The 24,296-nt window shown below is 49.6% G+C and overlaps 1 protein-coding gene across 1 annotated transcript; it reads left to right on the plus strand.

Annotated features, from left to right (window-relative positions):
• The first annotated feature begins 3,005 nt into the window (after positions 1–3,005).
• Positions 3,006–23,116, plus strand: KDM4A (lysine demethylase 4A). The gene is made up of 22 exons (XM_066597937.1): positions 3,006–3,226; positions 4,440–4,618; positions 4,830–5,005; positions 7,196–7,310; positions 7,480–7,673; positions 7,752–7,801; positions 8,211–8,314; positions 8,408–8,545; positions 10,496–10,677; positions 11,762–11,937; positions 12,069–12,361; positions 12,468–12,588; positions 12,688–12,869; positions 13,688–13,880; positions 15,877–15,953; positions 16,032–16,087; positions 16,238–16,346; positions 18,139–18,324; positions 19,967–20,134; positions 20,309–20,428; positions 20,578–20,670; positions 21,533–23,116. Exons 2-22 carry the CDS (start codon positions 4,481–4,483, stop codon positions 21,671–21,673), a joined length of 3,012 nt encoding a protein of 1,003 aa, XP_066454034.1. The 5' UTR covers positions 3,006–3,226; positions 4,440–4,480; the 3' UTR covers positions 21,674–23,116.
• The last annotated feature ends 1,180 nt before the right edge of the window (positions 23,117–24,296 follow it).

The raw sequence follows: 24,296 nt of genomic DNA on the forward strand, positions 1-24,296 counted from the left end.
CATAACACAAATGATGGGACGCACCATCCTACCAGGCTCGAAAAGCGCCAAGGAAAATGGGTAGTCAGGAGGCACGGGCAGAAGGTGGCGCAGGCAAGGAGAGGGGCACAGGCAGGAGGCGGCGCAGGCAAGGAGAGGGGCGGGCAAGGAGAGGGGCAGACAAGAAGGGGCACAGGCAGAAGGAGGGGCACAGGCAAAAGGTGGGGCAGGCAAGAAGGGGCGGCACAGGCAGAAGGGGGCGCAGGCAAGGAGAGGGGCGGGCAGGAGGCGTCAAGGAGAGGGGCGGGCAGGAGGCGGCGGCGGCAAGGAGAGGGGCGGCGCAGCCAAGGAGAGGGGCAGGCAGGCAAGAGGGGGCGTAGGCAGATGCTTCCCAACAATTACTGAAGGCAGGACATAACTGCAGCCGGTTTCTGCGCAGCTCTTCCAGCAGGGATTTCATTTTCTGCGTTGATTCCCCAAGCTGCGCCAAATTAGTGAAGAGGTGCGTACCATCTCCGCTGGAAGCTCCATTTTTGGAATTCCATTAAAATTGCGGCCGCACGCTACGGTGTTGTGTTTAGTATCGTGTTGGACACCCTAATGGGAACCAAACAGACCCATCATAATCTCCTGGTCCGTACAGTCGGGGGTCCCAGAATACTGCAGGGATACTGGTGTGAATAAGCCCCTTACGCTACAGGACCTACTGTTACGTCCTGCCCATTCAGGGTATGTATGGAGATCGCCCCCTACATTGCACCTGCTTCTTACAGTCGCGCGGCTGATCGGAGCTGTTAACTGTTTAAATGCCGTTGTCAATTCTGACACCCGTATTCAAGTCACCCAACCGATATGCGAGCGGCAATGATATCGCGGGTTACCGTGCAGGCGTCATGGCAGCTGGGGGTCTTCTGAAAGGCCCCAGGGCTGTCATGGCAGGATGCATGACTTGATAGATTGCTGGTCGGATGGTGGTATGGTGTAATGCCGCGGCATCACATCACACTGCAGGAGCGATCACTATTTGTTGTCCCCTCTGGGCACTTGAAAAAAAAAAAAAGCAATACAAGTTTGTTTTTTTTAAACATATTTGGTATCTCCGTGCCCGGAAAAGTCCAATCTATAAGAGTAACGTATTATTTACCACGCAGGGGGAAAAAAAAGAGAATGCTGAATTGCGCTTTTTTGGTCACCCGATCTCCAAGAGAAAAAAGATAATAAAAAGCTATCAAAAATTGTATGCATTAAAAAAAAAAATAGGTACCAACGCAAACTGCAGGACGTCCGGCGCAAAATGAGCCGCTGCGCAGCTATGTCAACAGAAAACAACGTTATGGCGGTAAAAAGATGGCGGCAGAAAATTCATTTCTTTGAAAAAAAAACCAAAACAAACAGCATATATATATATATATATTGGTCTCGCAGTAATCACACCGACCCGCGGAACAACATTATCCGGTCAGTTTTGTTGCAGTTTGTGCGTCGTAGAAGCAAGACGCACCCAAAAATGGCAGAATTTCGTTTTTTTTCCCATCTTACTCCACTTAGAATTCTTTGAGTTTTCAGTACGTTGTACGGCGGCGCAGAAAACAAACCGCAGTCGGCGGCGGAGACGGATAAAAGATGTGTTTTTTTTTTTAAATGCATACAACGAAAATGGAAAAAAGGTCGCATCCTGAAAGGGTTAATAAATGTGGCGCATCCAACTATGTCGGTTCTGGGGGTCTAAAGCGTGGGGGGAGGGGCGTCCCCGCAGACTGGTGGCATAGGGGGCGGGGGGTCTGGCCGCAGCAGAGGGAACCCCCCTTTTCCCCGAGAGCGTCCCAAAGTGTGCAGAACGTGGGCCCCCGCAGCTGGGCGGAGTCACACCGCGCCGTCGTCTTACTGTACAGCGCCAACGCAGTCCGGATTGTGCTAAGCGGTCACATGACTCAGCTGCGGGGTCCGGGGCGCCGCCTCTCTGAGGAAACCGGGGAGCGAGGCGGTCCTGCTCTGTGCTGGTAAAGTCGTGGCTCTGAATACATAGGCGCGTTCCATACCGCCTCCGCCCCTGTGCCCGCACCCCCTGTGCCCGCACCCCGTGTGCCCGCACCCCGTGCCCGCACCCCCTGTGCCCGCACCCCGTGTGTCCGCCCCGTGCCCGCACCCCGTGTGCCCGCCCCCCCCGTGCCCGCCCACTGTGGGGGTCTTCCCCTTTCTTCGGCGCGCAGTTACAGCATCTCTCAAACACAGACAAAAAACCCCAGAGCCGCTGGGATGACATCAGGCGTAACACCACCGCAATCAGTAATACGGGCCAAGATGGAGGGCGACCCCCACCGCGGCGGGCGAAGAGCCACAATGCAAGTCAATGGGGATTCAGCACCGCGGGACAAGACCCAGAAGGAGGCGGCGGAGCGCGAGCCGCTGTCATGGCGTCCGTCCAACCGCTGAAACCGCGCCCCTGCGGACGCAGGAATCACTGCTCTCCTGAGGAAATAGCGCTGTGTAGAGGAGAGCACCTCCTGTGGGAGTGCCGTGTAACTACATCACCGGGACTACTGGGAGAAGCAGAGAAGTATTCACACCCCTGTCACATGACCGGGCTGGCCCCCTACACCACGGGCTGGCCCCCCACACCACGGGCTGGCCCCCCACACCACGGGCTGGCCCCCTACACCACGGGCTGGCCCCCTACACCACGGGCTGGCCCCGCACACCGGCCCCGCCGCCCTCCTCTCACTCGGCCGCCGCCGCCGTTTCGCCTCCATTGTGTTACCTCAGCGCGCAGACACAATAACAGCCGCGAGCGCCGCTCTCACCACAGCCCGTCCTAGCCACACCCCAAGCAGCGGATTGGTCAGCAGGAACACTCATACCACCGTTCATTGGCCAAGTCGCCGGATGTTTCTGAGCCGCAGCCAATCAGCATCGCGCTACTCTCAGCAGGGCGGCCGTTGCACTAGATGGGGACGTCTGCGATCGCTGATTGGTTGCCTGACGGCACGGTCTCATTGGTCGCCTGTGTTCGGTTTGCTTCGGGAGCAGAGCGCAGGCGCAGTAGAGAGAAAACGAAAGACGACGGAGGAAGAAGCTCCGAGCTATTCGGAGGTAATCTGTGAGAAACCTCGGTAGCGCCGCGGCCTCAGGCCGGCATCAGCCAGAGAGTCACGCCGGGGACGTGGCTGCTCGCTCTTTCGAAGGTCTGACGGTGAGAAAAACCACTCGGAGTCGGGACCTCCAGCGTCCGGCTGTCCGCCGCCCACAGGTAAGTCCCCGCGCCTCCGCCGTCATCACACACCGCTCTTTGTACCACAGGGCCCGTAGGGGGAGACCGTAGAAAGGCCGAGAGAATCAGCTTGGCCGCAGCCAATGGGAGAGCAGCGCACGTTTCCCTGTTCGCGATTTCCGGTCCGCAGCTCTTTTTAGCCAATCAGAATCTAGATTATTGGTTACACCCCGCCTCCTTCTCCCGTCACTTCCGTTTTTTTCTGTCAATCACAGATTTGGAGCCCCGTGATTGGAGGGAGCCGCTTCTGCAAATAACAACAAAGCATGCTGGGAGTTGTAGTTCCCGATGCAAGCAAGCGATAAACACAATTATGTAGGGAATTGCTGACCCTGCTGCAGAGCCCGCGGATACACGAGGCTGTCCGGGGACGCATATATCTATATTACACACAATCCGGGACTTTACATCTTCTCTGAGCTCTTAAAGGGACAGCACAGGCAATCAGTGTAAGTGGATGCCATCTATTGTTCTATGTTATCAGCTGTTTCAGTCTGGAGGGGTCAGGAGACTGCAGGGGTTTCTGCCTCCTAGTTGGTGACACTGAAGGACGTTTACAGCTGTACGTGTCACATTCCCATTACCGGCCCGTTGAGCGGTCGCTCCCAGAGAAGCCCCTCATTGGACACATAGTGAGATCTGCCAACAGCTACTTGCTGACCGTTTCCTATTAGCAATATGGGAATTAATGTGTCTAGCAATCAATAGAGAAACCAACACCTGCCCGCGGTCTGTCCTGCAGCTCTGGGGTCTCCTCGGACCCCCACTATATTCCGGATTACACGACTTTCTGGGTTATTATATACTCTGTATATCCGGTGACGCCGGACAGGCGCAGCGCTTCGTTATTAAAGCCATCGTCTTTCCGGTTACCGGACTTGTTTCTGATCTCTGTGGATCCCAAAGTTTCCTGCAGGAATAGTGGTGGTCTCACCTGCCTGCTGCCCCTTCATGGCAGATAGCCGGGGCCTGTCTGTCTCTGGACCACCACGCTATTCATTCAGGGAGCTCCGGGACCCCCATTCTGGTGATCAGACCCCCCATGTAGTAATTTTTTCACCAGTCCAGTGGATGTGTTCAAGTTCAGAAAAGTATTCGGAATTCCCCTTTAAGCTTCTGGCCGCCAACATAACATCGTGTGAGAACTGATATTTATTTTTCCCCATACATTAATAACCATCTTTGCTTTCAGTCCTAGGACGCCGTGAAACCCGCTGGGCGTAAGTCACCAAGATGGCGGGTGAAATCGAGTGTCCGAACCCCAACTCTAGGATCATGACCTTCCATCCAACCATTGAGGAGTTTCGTGACTTTAAGCGCTATGTTGCATATATCGAATCCCAAGGAGCCCACCGTGCCGGCCTCGCCAAGGTAAGAGTCTCAACGGAGGCTGGTAAAGGGATTACCCACTTAGAAAATCACTCTTGCAACTTAGAGCCCCATCACGTAACACACACGGGTACTTGCCCTCCTTGGCTGCGAGGATCGAGTGTTGCAGCCCTGCGATTCATCCGGCCTCTGACAGTGGGGTGTTATATGACCGCTGCACAGATACAGATGTCACCTGTAGCCTCTATTCTAGGTGGTCCCTCCTAAGGAGTGGAAGCCTCGGCTCTGCTACGACGATCTCGATGACCTGGTGATCCCAGCGCCTATTCAGCAAGTAGTCACTGGTCAGTCAGGACTCTTCACACAATACAACATACAGAAGAAGCCGATGACTGTCAAAGACTTCAGGCGGATTGCAAACAGTGACAAGTGAGTGAGATACAATTGTCACTGATATGAGCTGGTGCCCCATCACTTATTCTGTATTATACTCCAGAGCTGCACTCACTATTCTGCTGGTGGAGGCACTGTGTACATACATTACTTATCCTGTACTGCTCCTGAGTTACATCCTGTATTATACCCCAGAGCTGCACTCACTATTCTGCTGGTGGATTCACTGTGTACATACATTACTTATCCTGTACTGATCCTGAGTTACATCCTGTATTATACTCCAGAGCTGCACTCACTATTCTGCTGGTGGAGTCACTGTGTACATACATTACTTATCCTGTACTGCTCCTGAGTTACATCCTGTATAATACTCCAGAGCTGCACTCACTATTCTGCTGGTGGAGTCACTGTGTACATACATTACTTATCATGTACTGCTCCTGAGTTACATCCTGTATTATACTCCAGAGCTGCACTCACTATTCTGCTGCTGGTAGAGTCACTGCGTACATACATTACTTATCCTGTACTGCTCCTGAGTTACATCCTGTATTATATCCCAGAGCTGCACTCACTATTCTGCTGGTGGAGTCACTGTGTACATACATTACTTATCCTGTACTGACCCTGAGTTCCATCCTGTATTATACTCCAGAGCTGCACTCACTATTCTGCTGGTGGAGTCGCTGTGTACATACATTACTTATCCTGTACTGATCCTGAGTTCCATCCTGTATTATACTGCAGAGCTGCACTCACTATTCTGCTGGTGGAGTCGCTGTGTACATACATTACTTATCCTGTACTGATCCTGAGTTCCATCCTGTATTATACTGCAGAGCTGCACTCACTATTCTGCTGGTGGAGTCACTGTGTACATACATTACTTATCCTGTACTGACCCTGAGTTACATCCTGTATTATACTCCAGAGCTGTACTCACTATTCTGCTGGTGGAGTCACTGTGTACATGCATTACTTATCCTGTACTGATCCTGAGTTACATCCTGTATTATACTCCAGAGCTGCACTCACTATTCTGCTGGTGGAGTCGCTGTGTACATACATTACTTATCCTGTACTGACCCTGAGTTGCATCCTGTATTATACTCCAGAGCTGCACTCACTATTCTGCTGGTGGAGTCGCTGTGTACATACATTACTTATCCTGTACTGACCCTGAGTTACATCCTGTATTATACTCCAGAGCTGCACTCACTATTCTGCTGGTGGAGTCACTGTGTACATACATTACTTATCCTGTACTGCTCCTGAGTTACATCCTGTATTATACTCCAGAGCTGCACTCACTATTCTGCTGGTGGAGTCACTGTGTACATACATTACTTATCCTGTACTGATCCTGAGTTACATCCTGTATTATACCCCAGAGCTGCACTCACTATTCTGCTGGTGGAGTCACTGTGTACATACATTACTTATCCTGTACTGATGCTGAGTTACATCCCGTATTATCCTCCAGAGCTGCACTCACTATTCTGCTGGTGGAGTCACTGTGTACATACATTACTTATCCTGTACTGCTCCTGAGTTACATCCTGTATTATACTCCAGAGCTGCACTCACTATTCTGCTGGTGGAGTCACTGTGTACATACATTGCTTATCCTGTACTGATCCTGAGTTACATCCTGTATTATACTCCAGAGCTGCACTCACTATTCTGCTGGTGGAGTCACTGTGTACATACATTACTTATCCTGTACTGATCCTGAATTACATCCTGTATTATACTGCAGAGCTGCACTCACTATTCTGCTGGTGGAGTCACTGTGTACATACATTACTTATTGTGTACTGATGCTGAGTTACATCCCGTATTATCCTCCAGAGCTGCACTCACTATTCTGCTGCTGGAGTCACTGTGTACATACATTACTTATGCTGTACTGCTCCTGAGTTATATCCTGTATTATACTCCAGAGCTGCACTCACTATTCTGCTGCTGGAGTCACTGTGTACATACATTACTTATCCTGTACTGCTCCTGAGTTACATCCTGTATTATACTCCAGAGCTGCACTCACTATTCTGCTGGAGTCACTGTGTACATACATTACTTATCCTGTACTGCTCCTGAGTTACATCCTGTATTATACTCCAGAGCTGCACTCACTATTCTGCTGGAGTCACTGTGAAGAGTCTTTGTAGTAATGGCTATGCTTTCTTGGGGGCCCTAAGCGTTTCTGGTTTGTCTCTGCAGGTATTGCACTCCCCGTTATACTGACTTTGAAGATCTGGAGCGCAAATACTGGAAGAACCTGACCTTCAATGCTCCCATTTATGGGGCGGACGTGAATGGTTCCCTGTATGACAAGGTATGGAGTCCGTGGCCGTCAGTCTTGCTGATTGGTTTCCGTATGCTGCAGATCTTGTACGTGGGCTCCACAATATACGATGGTGTAGCAGATGAGCATTCCCTTTATATAGTATGGGGGAAGAAAAGCAATGTGGACTCCATTACTAATGTCGTTTCTGTGCATCCAGAATGTGGAAGAATGGAACATCGGCCGCCTGAATACCATCTTGGATGTGGTGGAGAGGGAGAGCGGCATCACCATAGAAGGCGTCAACACTCCATACCTGTATTTCGGCATGTGGAAAACCTCGTTCGCGTGGCACACGGAGGACATGGACCTTTACAGCATCAACTACCTGCACTTTGGGGAGCCCAAGTCATGGTGTGTCATCTGACCTGCGCCCCCTCGCCCTCGCCCAGCCCAGCAGTAGATTAACATTTATTGATCTTCCTTTCCCAGGTACTGCATTCCACCGGAACACGGCAAACGGCTGGAGCGACTGGCCAAAGGCAAGTACGGAAAATGACGAGAAGTAGTCAGTTCACAAATGCAGAAATGATGTCATGCAGGTCCTACGCCGGGTCTTCAGGGATGATTTGGGTGGTGTTCTCAATGGGGGCCTGCAGTTTCTAGATGTTGCTTGTCGATAGCGGATACGAACAATGGCGCACGTACATGTGGGGGTCATTCTCTACATACCACATTTTTTTTTAATTAATGTCCCTGTCTGCTCTTTGGAGCTCTTAAGGCCCCCTGGACACCTCAGAGGTGTTAGCGGCATCTCTTATCGTTTGACTTTCCAAACTCTGGCACCTCGTGAGGACAAAGAGTTGTGGGAGTTTAGTGCGTGGTCATGTGACTCAAAGCAGAGTGTTGCTTCTGTGATATTTCATTGACTCTTTTTTTGGTGTGATGCAGGTTTCTTCCCCAGCAGCGCAAAGAGCTGTGAAGCCTTTCTGCGCCACAAAATGACCGCCATCTCCCCCTTCATCCTGAAGAAGTACGGCATCCCCTTTGATAAGGTGAGCGGGCCCTCCGGAGGCGACATCGGAGAGGGACGTCCAGCATTTGTTTTATTTCTCTTCATGCTCATAACTTCCGTCTTGTCCCTTCAGGTCACGCAGGAAGCCGGAGAGTTCATGATCACCTTCCCTTATGGTTATCATGCCGGGTTCAACCACGGATTCAACTGTGCAGAGTCAACCAACTTTGCGACTTTAAGATGGATCGAGTACGGCAAGCAGGCTGTTCTGGTGCGTGCGGAGAGGGAAGCCTCTCGTTATCCTGAATGTAAATGTTTGTGTATTAGTGCTCAGATACGGATACATGGCTACTTCACCAATACAGAGGCAGCGTTATGGCCGCTCTATCGCAGCGCTGCTGCTGTCATTTTCTGGTGGCCGGTAGATATATTGGTCGAATTACTCCTTTAACTGATCCGTGCTCAGGATGTCCTCACACCTTGTAACGTACTCTACCATAATCTGGTCGCTGAGCGCAGGTCTTCGATGTCTGTACACAGATCTGTTGACATCCAGAATTTAACAGCTTAAAGATGTTGTAAACTATTGATAACCTTTCCTGTCGATTGGTCATTAACAGTAGATTGGTGGCGGTTCATTACCCAGGACCCTTGCCAGTCCGGTGCGCTGAGCTAGTTTCGGCAGCAAACAGGCAGCTCCATTATCACTGTAGTGGTCAGGCTTGGTATTGCAGCTAGATCCTCCCATCCATTTCAATGGGAATGTAACCTGCAATACCAAGCCTGACCATTGCTGTTGAATGGAGCTGTCTGCTTCCTGCAGAAAGGTGCACAAGCACACTGGCCCGGCAAACAGTTAAGCAGGAGAGGGTCTTGGGTGACAGTCCTCCACCAATCTAAAGGATTTGCGATCAATAGTATACAGACAACCCTTTTAGGCCGGCTTCACACGACCGTACTCTTACTGCGGAATCCACGGTCAGAGGCTCCACAGCAAGTAGCATGCATTTAAAGGTATGTAAAATTGCTTTCTCCTTCACACATAACTGCGTGTTCCGCTAGCGGAGGAACAATCGCAGCATGCTCTATTTTGCTGCGGACTCTGTGCGGATGGCCACGATTGAAGTCAATGGAAGCTGACTAACCCGCAGCCCTGCTGCCGGTACCCACGTCCTCTCCTAGCGATGGCGGGAAAAAAAAATAATTATATTTATATTATATATAATTTTTAAAAAAAAATCTGTGTTGCGCATGACCAGCGAGTGTCCGCAGTCATCCACAGTACAGAAAGAGCGGTACGCAGGGTCACAGCCGGAATCCGTCTCTGCCATGTGCAGCCCGCCTTAATGACTGGTGTTTATTGACCCGGCATGTGTCTCTCCAGTGTGTTGTCCTTTAGTAATGTCTTATCAGTTTACACAAGGGGCCCTCTATTAGCATATCCATTGTCCAGGGCTGCATTACTAAAGGCTGCATTACAGTTCGCACAGGTGACTCCCATCTGTATTTGCATAAGGGCTTTATTCACCTGTGTTTACTGGACAGGGCAGACTGAAGGCGCTCGAAAATGATTCATCAGTTGGATGGCAAGTCTATTGTGTGTTAATATGTCTGTGTGACCTAGTTTAGGTTTATACCAACTACTAGTTTACACAAAACATTTCAAAGTAATTTAGGCTGCACCCCTCTTTTGGGAAGTCGGGGGGAAAAGTGTCTGGGGAAAAAAACTAAGTAAAGGTTGCGCAGATCATGTGATCCAACCTTGTAGCGCAAATTGCACCATAAAACTCGTATTTAAAATAGTAAATCTGCCCTTCTGTGCAGTTCGGCGTTCCTAACGCTGTATGGGCTATTCTTGTCTAAAAGTGGATCCGAATGGGGGGAAGAAGTCAGAATGTCTTGCCTGAATAGCCCTACAAGCGTAATGGGTCTGTAGTCTGTGGGGCGTGCAGCGTATGCGAAAAGTGTCTTAATTTGCACAGCAAACTTTATCATCTGGATGATGTCTAGTGGGAGTCAGGCGAGGCCTTTCATCCAGCCAACCAGAACCCTGCTCTGTACTGACGGGGGACTAAACCCTATGAGACTGTGCTGTCTGCCGATGGGTGTCTCTCCGCTTTGGTCCCGCCGCTGTGAGGTGGTTCTCCTGCTCTTGGAGGAGATGTCATGTCTGATATTCTTAGACCTCCTCTAGACATTCATGATCTGCTCCTGTTTGCAGTGCTCCTGCAGGAAGGATATGGTGAAAATCTCCATGGACGTCTTTGTGCACAAGTTCCAACCTGAGCGATACAAACTGTGGAAGACTGGAAAGGACTATACGGTCATCGACCACTCGCTGCCCACCCCCGAAGCGGCAGAATTTACTGATGATCAACAAGCTGATTCAGATCAAAGGAGAAGGTCAGTAACCATAAAGGTGCCTTCTCAAGAGGCCTACATACTGCAGTAAATCCGCAGCATTTACAGCACAAGCTATGTGGATGAGTTAGGGCTCAAACCCACTGGCAATAGATTGTCCTGCGATGCGAGAGTGCTCAGCTGTCAGTCTGCGCCATTGAAATAAGTGGAGAGGCAAGGTGCATGCATGGCTGCGGTTCCATTCACTTCATAGAACACTACACTCTGCTATCTGCACACTGAGATGAATGAAGCCGCAGCCATGCATGTGTGACCATCATTTGAGGACTGGAATAAGTGATCCTGCACTACAAAATAAGGGGGGCACAAGTTCCCTGTTTTTGGCGACTGGGACCCCCACCGATCCCATCTATCAGTTTTCGCCCATCCAGTGGATTGGTTTGGGGGGGGGGGGGGCTTGTAATTTCATGCACTGACCGGAATACCCCTTTTGAGGAATAGTCAACCTCCTGATTCAGCACTGTTTTGAGCCTGGTACATCTGGAGTGCATCCACCACTGGAATGCTCAGTATGGCACAAGATATCTAGATATACCAATATGGCTTACGTTATTGAGAAACCTATCTATAGGACATGTCAGAAGTGTTTTAGTTCTTAAAGGCATGATAATGGAAATTCTTCCACCACCGCTGTTGGGGTTGTGTGTGCATTTCTTGTGGAGAGACTCAGTGAGGTCCCCGGTGATCAGACCCCACCTAATGGGAAACGTTTAGCATAACTTATCAATATGGTAAGACGTCCACGTCTGTATCATTGGGGGACACAGAAGACCTTGTATAGCTTGTGCCCCTAGGAGGCGACACTAAACATAAACCAAGTTAGTCCCTCTTACCAGCTAACTTTTGTGAGTCGCACTTTTAAAGGAATGCTTTCCACTCCTGGACCGAGTGTGAATGCCGGTGTAGTATATAGTAAGGTGAAGGCCGATCTGCCACAGACCACAACAAAAGTACAGCTGCTCTGTCCGTAAAGCGATGGCTCTGCTTGAAGTCGTCGGTCTGCAACGACTCGTTTTACAGTATTGTGGTCTATCTGGCTAGTTGACTTTACTCGATCTTTCTCCAGTGTGACCAAACAACGCATAGGAACGAAGCGCCACAGAGTGTGTCTGGAGGTTCCCAAGGAGCTGAGCCAGAGCGAGGAATTTAAGGATGAACTCTGCCCTGAGCAATGTGACCTAGAGCCTCCCTGCGCAGAAGACATTAAAGTAGAAGACGGTCTGGAGGATGACGTGGAAGCAGGTAGTGCCTTGTGATACCTGGATATAACCATCCTGTAAGGCCAGGTCATCTGATAACATGTCTCCGCTGATATATAGAAGTTCTTCTGGTCATGTGACTTAATCTGGGGTCTCCTTTTGTCTTTATTTCAGGGTCTTCTGGACAGCAGTTCGAAACCTTGAAAAACGTGGAAAGTTATGCCACCTCAGGAACAACCACCCCCATCTCTAACCCTGGGAGCCCTTCCACCAGTGCAGAGAGCTCCTCCTTGTTTTCATCCTCCCAAGACAGCTCAGGTTCATCGGACACAGACTCGGAAGCTCCGCATGGATCTTGCCCCAAGAAGTCTCGTAGCATGCACAGCTATGCCAAAGGGCAGAGCAAACCCGTCTTGTGGAAAAAGACCAGCGCTATGGACAGTTTTACGGAACATGAGCTTAAAGAGGTACGTGGCACGCAGGGGTGGAGGCATGCACAGCGGACTGTAGGGGGAGTCCTTCAGTAGGTGGAGGGGGGTTGATTCTGTATTCAGTGTGCTATTTATCATACAGGTTGCAGAGAAGCACATCGACTCCCTTCAGGAGAATTTCAATGCCATTAGCCGCCGCCAACCTCTCTCCAAGCTTCCCCGTTACCACCCCTTGGTGATGAAGGACAGCGGCAGTGATGATGGTACGTGTCTGCTTTCCTGTCTTTTCCAGTGCTGTAGGAGTATTGGCTGAAATGCCCAACTGCTTCACTTCCTCCTTCTGTTTTCCTTGTCATCTATAGAGCAGCCGGACCAGATGCCAATGGATGAAGAGTTCGATGAGACTGAGATATGGGCCAAACCCCTCGCTCAGCTCTGGAAGCACAAACCCCCAAATTTCCAGGTGGAGAGAGACTATAATCTGGCCATGTCTCAGCTGCCCCCTCACTGTTCCATCTGCTTGCTCTTCCAGACTTATTATCAGGTGGGTAAATCTTGTAAGTCTCCTTGTATTGATCATTATATTGTCTTGTGTCACATTCACATCCAGACCTGCACTGAGCTTTCCCGTTACGGTAGGGATCTTGCATCTTTGTCTTTTTACTGCTGGTTCAGCCTTTATATAGTTTTTGCTTTGCTGCTGGGCATTGCTAGCGTGCACCATAGTCTGCATGATTTTAAAGGGGTTGCCCAGTTGTGAAACTATTAATGGCCTATTTGCAGGATAGGTCATCAATAGTAGATCAACAGGTTTCTGTCGCTTAGAAACCCTGCTAATCAACTGCTCCCTGGGCCAGTGTGCTTGGGCACTGAGCTGATTTCTGCAGGAAGCAAACAGCTCTGTTCCCACTGTACTGTCCAGTTTTGGTATTACAGGCAACGTTCCCATTTGAAGTGAATGGCCTGCAATCCCAAACCTGACCACTGCAGTGGGAACAGAGCTGTCTGCTTCCAGCAGAAATCAACTTGGTGCATTAGCACATCAGCCCAGCAAACAGTTGATGAGCAGGATGGGCTACCAGTAATTTACGACCTCTTTAATTATGGGAAATGCTGCATCCGAGAGGTCGTTAGCAGAATTGTGACTGTAGCTGTAAAGCAAAGGATTTACAAAGTCTCTCACAACATAATCTATATAATGTTCCTAAAGGGGTGTTTGTCCTGCATGTAGATACAATCTTTGTGTCTCACACATTGGGGTAAGGATGGCGATCTGTGACTCGGTTACACAATATCCTGAGTTGTAATATTATTGTAACTTGTTGAACCTCTTAGATTTCATGTGTTTCCTTTATCCACCAGTCTGATTGCGCAGAACAGATCAAAGCTGAGACGCCTGTCGGATTCCGCCTGAAGACCAAGCCGCTTATACCCGAGATGTGCTTCACAACAACCGGCAGCCACTCTGAGATCAACCTGTCTGCCCCGTTCCTGGAGGACGATGGGACCAGCCTGCTCATAACCTGTCGAAGATGCAACGTGTGTGTGCATGCCAGTAAGTGCCGCCCCTTCACTTTAAGCTCTGCATCTACTGATGACGGATCTTGCCAGTTGTTGTTTCTGTCATCCGGCTCCTTCTGTTTGCAAACCCAAAGCATAATCCGTCGGTCCCTGTGATGCTCCGAGAGCAGGTTCATTCTGACAGTATTCATCTCTGTTGCTCAGCTCAATGTACATGCCACAGGCCGGCACCTGACTGACCCCATTGACTATTATGGGGGTCCTTCGGGCTGCTGCCATGCCACCCAGCATTTTACTGAACAAAATGGTGGTCCGTCACTAAGGGTTAATAGCATTAAACAAAGGGTTTTTTTTTTTAATGAAGCGCTCGTATAAAATAATCTCTCTGCACATTACATAAAAAAATCTAAAGCTCTGCAGTCATTAGATGTGCGCACAACTGTGATAACGAACCTGGCAGGTTGGTCAGTGTGACACGTGAACGGTGTGAAGTAAACCAGGTAACTGATGAATATTGTGTCTGTGGTCTGCTTCTGTTCTTGTTGGTTTTGTACCATAAAGATACATAAATTCTGAGTAATGTAAACCCACAAATGTCATCCAGTAAGAAAACGCTTCTACGTTTAATAAGGCCTCCTGCAGCCACATCAATGGCACAAACACAAAGCCTTCTGGTCATTAGGTGGTTGTCGGTTGTCTTTTCTCTTTCCCCATGCAGTAACATAACCACAAATCGGCAAGCACTGGCCTGTCTCCGCACGTGCGCTCTGACCTTTGTTTACGGGACGTCAGCGGTTGCAGCCAGTGACCGAGCTCAGCGATCACGCCGGCGGTAAGAACACACATTCCAGCTGTGGATGAAGTACAAGATGGTTTAAAGCTGTACAAGGCGCTTACTTCAGATGGGGGGCCAAGATCTAATACTACTATGGGTCCCCTATGCATATATTCCAATCCAGGTCCAAATCACCTTCTCAGATTCAGGGGGCCGTGAACCAAGTTGTGCCCAAAGTGTGTGTGAGTGTTTAACAACCAACTTCCAAGATAAAGGTTAACGGACAGACTGCTTATGCAATGTGCTTAAGAGGACGTCGCTTCCTTTATCAAGTCCACATAAAGTGTTGCTGAAGCTGGAATTGCCTAATATGTATAGGGGAGGCCCGTGTTGGTATCGGACTTTGAAGTCAGTGGTTTGTACGGGTTCACCCCATATTGTACTTCATCCACACCTGCAGCGATGGCATTGTGTTCTTTCCTTACTGGTTGCATGTTTGACTGAGGCAGAATTGTTCCCTTGGCTTCTTCCATTGGCGCTCCCCTATTGGATGTCCTGTGGGACTAGGGGTATCTTGCTGATGCTTACTAATTGAAGCTAGGGCCCTTTTACATGACCTGTCAGACTCGGAGGCCCGGCAGGTCATCCCAGCGGTAATATACTCTTATTTAGGAATGAGCATTGCTGGTGGATGGAGGATCGCCCCTGCCCACCCGCCTCTGTTAACCCTAAACCAGCAGTTGGTCATAAATAACGCTGCCTGTTTATACTGGCTGACCGCTGTTCAATCTTTATACATGCATACCCGAGATGCAAATGAATTCTTGTCCGTCGTTCAGTTGATGCGTTTATACTGAGCCATAATCGTTCACCTTCCTGCATCTAGCGGGAATCCGAACAATTTCTCGGCCCGTGTAAAAGGGTTGTGTCGGCCGGGGCCGTCCGCTGCAGGTAGGTCCTTTTACCTCCTACTGTCTTCTGCATACATCTCTCTCCTCTCCTGCGGCGCTGTCCTTGTATTAATGAACTCAGCGATCGAGCATTGAGCTCTGTTGGCTGCGGCGCTTGTGACGCCCCGTAAACCGGCTGCGGCAGCCTGTAAATGTGATGTCAGAGGGGAGACCCGGCGCGGTGGGAGCAGGTAGCGGTGGACATATGCTGACTTGCTAGTAACTACAACTTGGACAACTCCTTTAGTGTCTCTCTGTAAAATCTGCAGTCCTAATTTGGGTGTAACCCTCCTTTTATTTTACAGGCTGCTATGGTGTGCCGAAGGATAAAGCGGTAGAAGGCTGGGTCTGCTCCAGGTGTGAAGAGAACGCCATGTCTGAGGTACGGCGGCACGCCCGGCGCGGTCAGTCTGCTTCTGCTGACTCTGGCATGTTCTCACAGTGTCCCCTCTCTCTTTAGGATTGCAGCCTGTGTTCTCTGCGCGGAGGAGCCTTACAGAAGGCCAACGATAACCGGTACGTCTTATCCCTCTATTCCCTGAGTTTTGAACTTGCTTTAACTCTATGCGCCTCCTCGTGGTTGCTGTGAACTTTAGATGTCTGTATACGCTGGATGCATTGTCCTCACTGACCACATTAATTGGGTTATTTTTGCGCTGACGCTAGGTGGGTGCACGTGTTGTGCGCCGTGGCAGTGACTGAAGCTAAATTCGTGAACATTGCAGAGAGGCGTCCTGTAGACATCAGCAAAATCCCCCTGATGAGATTCAGACTGGTGAGTGTCCATCCAGAAAGTTTTTTTTTATTTTTGTGTTTTTGATTAGACTTTTTTGGGGGGGGGGGGGGGCGGGTTAGTGCCTGCATCAGTATTCATTCAGTTTCAGCTAGCATAAAAATGATTGTCCGATGTACGCAGACAATTCAATCCATTTTTACACCAAAAATGTTGCGCCATTTACAGCCATATTTTGTCATTTAGGCCACGCCCCCTTTCTAAAGAAACGCACTTTTGTTGGACAAAGCAAAAAAGTCTAAAACACATAGTACAAGGGGCGTTCATTAATGATTTCCCCTGACCCACTTCCTGTGGACCGAGAGCAACATTACTTGGCCCAGTTATTAGTCCCCCTCTACATCGGTGCCACCTATAGGGACGCACACGTCTACAGCTGTAAACGCCTGGCTTGTAGAAGGCGACCGGTCGCTCCAAGAGCCATGTTGTGACTTTGAAAATCAGTCTCTTCTGGAAAATGCCTCCCCTTCAAAAATGACTTCCTTGTTGGAAAGAGGTGGAAGTGCAATGGTGCGCGGTCAGGTGAATAAGGGGGATGCGGTAGAATGTCCTACCCACAGCAGCGGGCTTCAATCTGGGCACCATGTGAGTTGTGAACTGGGGCATCGTCCTGCAGAAGTCAGGTACCTTTAGTGAGTATGCCACGGCTCTTGGTTTTGATGGCCTCCCACAATCTCCGCAGCAGTGAAGCAGAGTATGCCCCAGTAATCGTAGTACCCTGTGCTAGGAAATCCATCAAGACTCCGTGCCAGTCCCAAAAGACTGTGAGCATGACCTTGCCTGCCGAGGGATGGGCACGTGCCTTCTTTGGAGGCAGTGAGTCCGGATGCTTCCATTGCATCGACTGGTCTCGGGATCGTAGTGATGGCCCAGCGTTCATCCTGTGGGATCAGTCTGAAGTCCTCCTGGCTTCCATGGCAGATCGGGGAGCATTCGACTCATTCCTGCTTCTGGAAAGGTGTGAGCAGTCGGCGAACCCAGCGAGTGGATACCTTATCCATATGAAGATGGTCTTGGATGATTGACATTTTGGGCTAGGTCACAAATGGTTACATGGCAATTTTCCAAAATGGCAGCCTCCATGTGCTGGACGGTGTGTTTATGGATAGCGGAGTGGGGTCACCCCGGACTTGGAGCCGTTTCCACCGAAGTCCGACCACATTTGAATGGACGATGTCGGTTCTTGACTACATCATATGATGGGGAATCCTCCCCTTAAACCTTTCATCTCATCGACTGTCTCCCTTGGTTTATGCCCTTTCAAGTTAAGGATGACTGGGTCCGTTATGAGGCCTCGCACCGCTTCAGCGCCTGTAAAAGAAAGACCATTATCAGTTCAGAGTTGCACATTGGCACGTAACCTCCAGAGACTTGTATCATTACACGTGTGCAGCTTCAACGTCCTGCGATCAGTAGAAGTGGGTCAGGCGAAATCTTTAATGAACGCCCTTCATAAATGTGGCGCAAAACACGCTTCATAGTTTTCTGCTGCAGTTTGTGCCCGTTGACTTTACAATAGTAAATAAGCCCCATTGTGTGTACACGGCTCCAACGCAGACCTATGTGTGTCCAGGGTTAGAGCTAGTGTGTATAGTACCCTCTCGGTCGGGTTACTCGCTCCTCTTGGCAGTGGCGCACAGCACTTATCTTGGTATCACACTGTTAGGTCGTGTATACAGCTCCCGGGCAAAGCCACGCTGAGTATATATAATTGTGACCTTTGTTTGTCTGGTCCGACCCTTCACCTTCTGTGACCTCTGTTTTGTCTTCCTAGAAATGTGCTTTCTGCAGGAAGAGGAGAAAGCGGGTTGCAGGATGCTGCATCCAGTGCTCTCACGGTCGCTGCCCCACCTCTTTCCACGCCACCTGTGCCCAAGCTGCCGGCGTGATGATGCAGCCCGACGACTGGCCGTTTGTGGTGTATATAACCTGCTTCAGACACAAGCCGTCCCAAAATGAGGTAATGCATAAATGTCCTCTGATCGGTGCCACACACAAACTATCCTTCCCACATGTGCAGCCCGTTTACCCCGTTGGACTGAAGGACGTTGCAATTTTTGGGGGATTTTATATTAGTGATAATACATTGCAGTACAGAAGTATTACACTGTATTATCAGGACACTCATATGATCATCTGTTTGTAGGTTTAAGCCTCCTACAGGAACTAAAAAAAAACAAACTACATTTTCCGACTTTCCCCTCAGTTTATTTACTTGGGGGGGGACGGGGGGGCACATATTGGTATTATCGTATCTCCAACACCCGTTTCATCCTGCATGACAAACCATTGTAGTGTAGAAGCTTTGTGTACCCCTAAATGCTACTCCTGCTGACTGCAGCTCATCACACGAGTCCTACCGCCCTCGCAGAGCTCCTCCATGAAGAAGACCGTTTGAAGGACTCTGAATGCAGTCATGAAAAAAAGTATATAATCTCGATGCTGTTGTACTCGTGCCAAGCCGCACAGAGACTTTATCTTGCCGTTTAGGGGCACCCGGGCACATACGCATTTTGGTCTGTGAATACGCAGCGTATTCATGAGCCGACATACACGCTGTCACGTTCCCTTTCTTTTTGGGTCCCCATCAGGAAATCTCACTGATTTTGTGCATAAACACCCAGCACATGCCTCGGCTCCCTGCATATCGCACATGCAGTTATACATCATCTACTGTGCGTAATACACACCTGGGTCGGACATGCCGTGTAATAGAACGCATTGTTTTTCATGCGATTGCATATTGCGTGCCCAATAGGCTGTGCGAATACACGAGTGTGAACGAGCCTCTGTGCTGCAGGATTTACCGCTGTGGGGGGGGAGCAAAATTGATCTTTTTTTGGTGTGTTTTTTGTCTTGTTTTTCTCTCTGCTCACCACAAAAAAAGTTATAAATGTTATACGTACCCCCACTAATAAACCCTACAGCTCGCCACGCAAAAATCAAGCCCTCGTCCGGCCGCATCAGCAGAAATATTTGAAAATTTTAGGTTTTGAAAAGTGGAAATAAGAATTCCTCAAATAATCGTGGTCTTTGGGTCCAAAATAAGCCGCATCACTAAGGGGTTAATAAACCCTGCCCCAAAAAATGACACCCACCCTCATCTGCAGTAATGGTAGAGATCTGATCCCAGCTATTTAACCCCTGAGGCACCATGATTAGTGCTGATTCCAGTTTGGACTAAAGGAGGGGACTTCATTTGTTCTATGATCCCCGAGGCTGACTGATAGGCTACGTCCGGTCTGCCCTAAGTTGTCTCTTCAGAGTGTCGGCTAGGACACCCCTCCGTACGGTGGCCGAAATATACTGATCTTACAGTAAAGGAAATCTTGCCACAACACAAAAAATGAACCGCAGGTCCTTGTAGTGAGAACTATCAGAATGCTGGTTACATCCAGTACAGATTCTCATGTGCATTACACCAGCTACATGAAAAGCCCCCTTTATACACATCGTAAGGACTGAAGAGTCGCCCCCTGCTGGCCTCGGGAGGGGACGTCATAACGGGTGGTCTGGATGCTGTCGTACTCTGTCAGTGTTGAGATTCTGTACTGCTCTTGGTTTAGCGCCACCGATGTGTGACTCACTTCATGTAACTTCAGGGCAAAGACCCGCGCCAGGACATTGTGGTGGGGCAGCGTGTCATCGGCAAGCACAAGAATGGCCGCTACTACCAGTGCGAAGTGATCAAGGTGTCAAAGGAGACGTTTTATGAGGTCAATTTTGACGATGGCTCCTTCAGCGACAATCTCTATCCAGAGGACATAGTGGTGAGTGAAAGACGTCGGCACATGGCCTCTCGGCTCCTTGCAGACCCTTCTTCCTGCTATATATAATGTACCTGTATCCTTCTGTTTGCTATGTACAGCGGAGCCGGTGCAGCAGGGAGGCGCTGGCGGCAGCAGCTGCTCCTTTTTTCACTTCCTTCCTTTTTTTCTCCGCAGAGCCGTGACTGTCTTACTCTGGGCCCGCCCCCCGCAGGCGACATCGTCCAGGTCCGTTGGACAGATGGGCTCGTCTATGGTGCCAAGTTTGTTGCATCACACACCATTCAGATGTATCAGGTGAGCGCAGGACGAGCCGGGGAGCAACGCTTAGATCAGACCTTGTGTTTGTATTTCTTGATGCCAGTCGGACTCTCTGGATGTGAGAATCTCGCTCTCCGTGTAAATGGACCATTTTAAGCGCAATTTATAACTTTTACCTCTCTTAGATCGAATTTGAAGATGGTTCCCACGTACCTGCAAAAAGAGACGACGTGTACACACTTGACGAAGAGTTACCAAAGAAAGTAAAGACTCGTCTGGTCAGTACTGATTAGACATTGTTTCCTCTCCTCTGTGGCGCCCCCTGCAGTAAATGCTTGTATGTTACACTTGCACCCAGATACTAAAGGGGTTGCACCACAATTGCAAGTTATCCCCTTTCCATGGATAGTGGATAACTTTCTAATTAATGGGGATCTCACCATGGAGACCCCCACTGATCTCAAACAAGTCATGGCCCCCTCTCCTCCTTACTACAAGGTTACTGGAATGCTGGTCACATACGCACACTAGTGCTTCATTCACTGTCAATGGGCCTGCCAGGATACCTGAGCGGCAAGCGCTCTGCTATTTGGCAGCCCCACTAAAATTATAATGGGGGCACCGACCGCACGTGCTCAGTCTGAGCTCCATTCACAGCGACATCACTGCGGGAGGATCAGCGACCACCATCAAACCATCAATTAAAGCAACCTTCTGGTTGTGGGACAGAAGTCTGTCCCGGCAGAGGAGGACACAGGGGGTCGATTACCTACACTTATTTTCTCTGCCATCTGTCCAATCTGCGGGTTCTGGTTCCGGTTTTTGGTCATCCAAGATGGTGGCTACAGTTTTTCTATTTAGCGCATTCACACTATACACTGCTTCTGGATTGGCTGAACATGTCCTTAAGCTTAGCTCCTGTAATGCATGGGGACAGTCAGCGCAGTGACCTCTCCTGCAATGCAAATAATCAGGCAGTCCCTGCTTGTTCAGTGTCTGCACAGTATGTCAGATGCCGCAGGACCTTAGTGCAGTGTGCAGGATTCCTGTTTGCTGATACAAGAATAATTAGCATTGTTTCCAATCTCATCCCTAACTCTCCCTTTACCCCCCCCCCCCCCCCCTCTTCTTCCCTGACAGTCGGTGGCGTCTGACATGCGTTTTACAGAAATCTTTGCAGAAAAGGAAGTGAAGCAGGAAGTGAAGCGACAGCGAGTCATCAACTCCAGGTATCGAGAGGACTACATCGAGCCAGCGCTGTATCGAGCCATCATGGAGTGAGGCTTCTTGCCGCTTCTGCCCCATTCCCCCCCCCCCCCCCTACTCCGCCATACTGGAAAAGGGGCAGTATAAAACCTTTGCCAATCGTCTCATTCACTCTGGACCTCGTCTTCTTTACTGTGACATTTTTCACTTTGGACTAAGGTTGGATTGAGTCTTCATCATGCTTTGGAAGAGAGAACTGCTGGATGGATTTACCCGGTGCCCTGCATTCAGACCTGCAGACTTGGGATTGCCGATGTCTCCTGGAGCTTGTGGGGACTTCTGGGACCGCAGAACGCCCGTCAGGACAGTGTTACAAGATGTGATCTCCTCAACACATTATTTGGAGTCTAAACTGTGTGACATTAAATAGGACCCCAACCCCCCTCCAGACTCCGCCGTCACATTGTGTCCCTCCAGACTCCGCCGTCACATTGTGTCCCTCATCCTCATTTCTTGCTTTGTTTTGATACATTTTGCATTAGGAAGTTGGACTTTTTGTTTAATATTTAAAGCAGCCCGGACTTGTCTGTACATGAAACAAACGGAGTGGAAGTTTTTGTGAAGGGAATTGGCACCATGTGAGGCGATGTTAAACATTACAGAAGAGTTAAACGCCGTTCTGCTCCAGTGAGCGTCTACCTCTCATCTCGCAGCTAAATGTCTGTTCTGAAATGATCAAAACACGGTTTCCTGTCCGTGAAGCGGAGGCCTGTGTACAGCGAACGAACTGCCTCGTGGCATCGCGGACATACGGGCCTCCTCTCACAGTGGCGCAGGTTCACCACACCCCGGCTTGGGGTGCATCTTCTCCACAGCTTGTGATGCCATCCTGTACGCCCAGCGGCACCAGTGCCCATGTTCATTCTTCCTGGGCCCCCCCGTGACTCGTCCACCTGTGATTATATTCAGATTCCAGCTCTGGAGGATCATCTTCAGATACTTTTTTTCCTCCCACATTTCTCAGCAGTATTTAATACATCTAATAATCGCGGACACTTTATGTTTAATTTATGACAAATATCAATAACCAGAGGAGGATACAAAGTGACTGCTTCACCCCCTGACCGCTAATTTAAAAGGAAAGCTTATTTATAATGAAACGTTTTGTAAGACTAGCTACCTAGTGCCCGATGGGGCGGACGCCATTTTCTAGGGGATAGCCCGGTAGTGACCATATAGGAAGGTTGCAGGTCTTGTATGAATGATCGCACCAACAATGGGGGACGTCCGGGAGTCACCAGTCCTGGAGGAGGGTGATGTTTTGGACATGGATTCTTCCTTGGTGTGAGACTCGGAATGCTTCCCTCGTGCCGTCTTCTGCGCCATTGTTCTCTGTCAACAACAAAAAAAAAAAAGCGAAAAAAAAACACAAAAGACTTTTATTTTCTTTTTAAACTAAACCTTAAATTATACGCGACGTAGAGCATTACTTTTAGCAATAAACTTGTGTGGTGTGCAGCTGCCGTGTGGTGTTTAAATAAATCTGTTACTTGGTGGAGATCTCCTCGCTGGTCGCCGCGCGGGTCAGGACCGTTGGAGCTTTGTGTAGATGGGGGCTGAGCGTTCCAGTAGAAGGCCTTGACCTCAGAGTCGCAATACTTACTTGGTCTAGGGCCATTGAGTCTTTTTCCATTACGTCCCACAGCAGCACAACCAATGGGGTAATTCTGCCCCTGTGCACTGATACGACAGATAAAGTTGTTAATGGAGTATTAAATAATGAACTAATTAGTCCCTAGTTGCCGTAGGGCACCCGGACCTGTGCTCACCTGAAGACCTTCAGCCTGACAGCCTTGGAGGTTGACCAGTCCCTACAAAGATACAAAGGGATATCGCGGGCGGTTCTGCAGATCTTGTCGCATTCTAGAGTGGATTCCACCATGCTAGAGTTACGATCCTTTTGTTGCCTTGTGTTCAGAGAGTGATTAATGCGGAGGATCCGTCCTTAAGTGAGGTTGTAGACTTCCTACAAAGTGGTCTAGACAAGGGCCTTTGTATAACAACCCTAATGGTGCAGGTTTCAGTCTTGGAAAGGAGCCACTTGCCTTGGACCAAGGGTCTTTAAGCCTTTTTACTCCTGGGAGCTTTCCACCGTTCTTTAAGGCCTATGCCTTCCACCATTTGAACCGCTACAGGACAGGCATCACAAGGTCCTCTCGATACAAGTAACCCTTTTTATTGGCCACCACTTCCTCAGGGAGGGTTGGGAAGCTTCCGGTCTTCTCGGCCTCCGAGCCTTATGTTACTTTTTTACCGGATAAGGTGTTGCTGAGGTTTCTCCCGACCGTCACTCATAAAGTTCCCTCAGATCAAAATCTGAAGCCGCTCCTTTTGTTACCGGGGCCGAGTCCAGAACCCTCCGCTGATACCGAGTCTAGTTTACGTTCACTAGACCAGGGGTCCCCAACTCCAGTCCTCAAGGACCACCAACAGTTCAAGTTTTCAGGACATCCTATAGTAAGAACACCTGTGGCAATCTCTGAGGCCCCGACAATAATTGCATCACCTGTGCAATACTGAGGAAATCCTGAAAACATGACCTGTGGGGGGCGTGAGGACCGGAGTTGGGGAACCCTGGACTAGACACTTATAGCTTTACCGCTGCAGGTCGACCTGTCAGACGAGACTTTGTTAATCC

This window comes from Eleutherodactylus coqui, chromosome 3, assembly GCF_035609145.1.
Source record: "Eleutherodactylus coqui strain aEleCoq1 chromosome 3, aEleCoq1.hap1, whole genome shotgun sequence".
NCBI lineage: Eukaryota > Metazoa > Chordata > Amphibia > Anura > Eleutherodactylidae > Eleutherodactylus > Eleutherodactylus coqui.

What these genes read in the sequence shown, in the direction of transcription:
- KDM4A (XM_066597937.1), top strand. Translation starts at nt 4,481, where the DNA reads ATGGCGGGTGAAATCGAGTGTCCGAACCCCAACTCTAGGATCATGACC. An exon ending in TTTGGGGAGCCCAAGTCATG is followed by an intron (nt 7,674 to 7,751) that starts GTGTGTCATCTG and finishes TTCCTTTCCCAG; the next exon opens with GTACTGCATTCCACCGGAAC. An exon ending in CGGAACATGAGCTTAAAGAG is followed by an intron (nt 12,362 to 12,467) that starts GTACGTGGCACG and finishes TTTATCATACAG; the next exon opens with GTTGCAGAGAAGCACATCGA.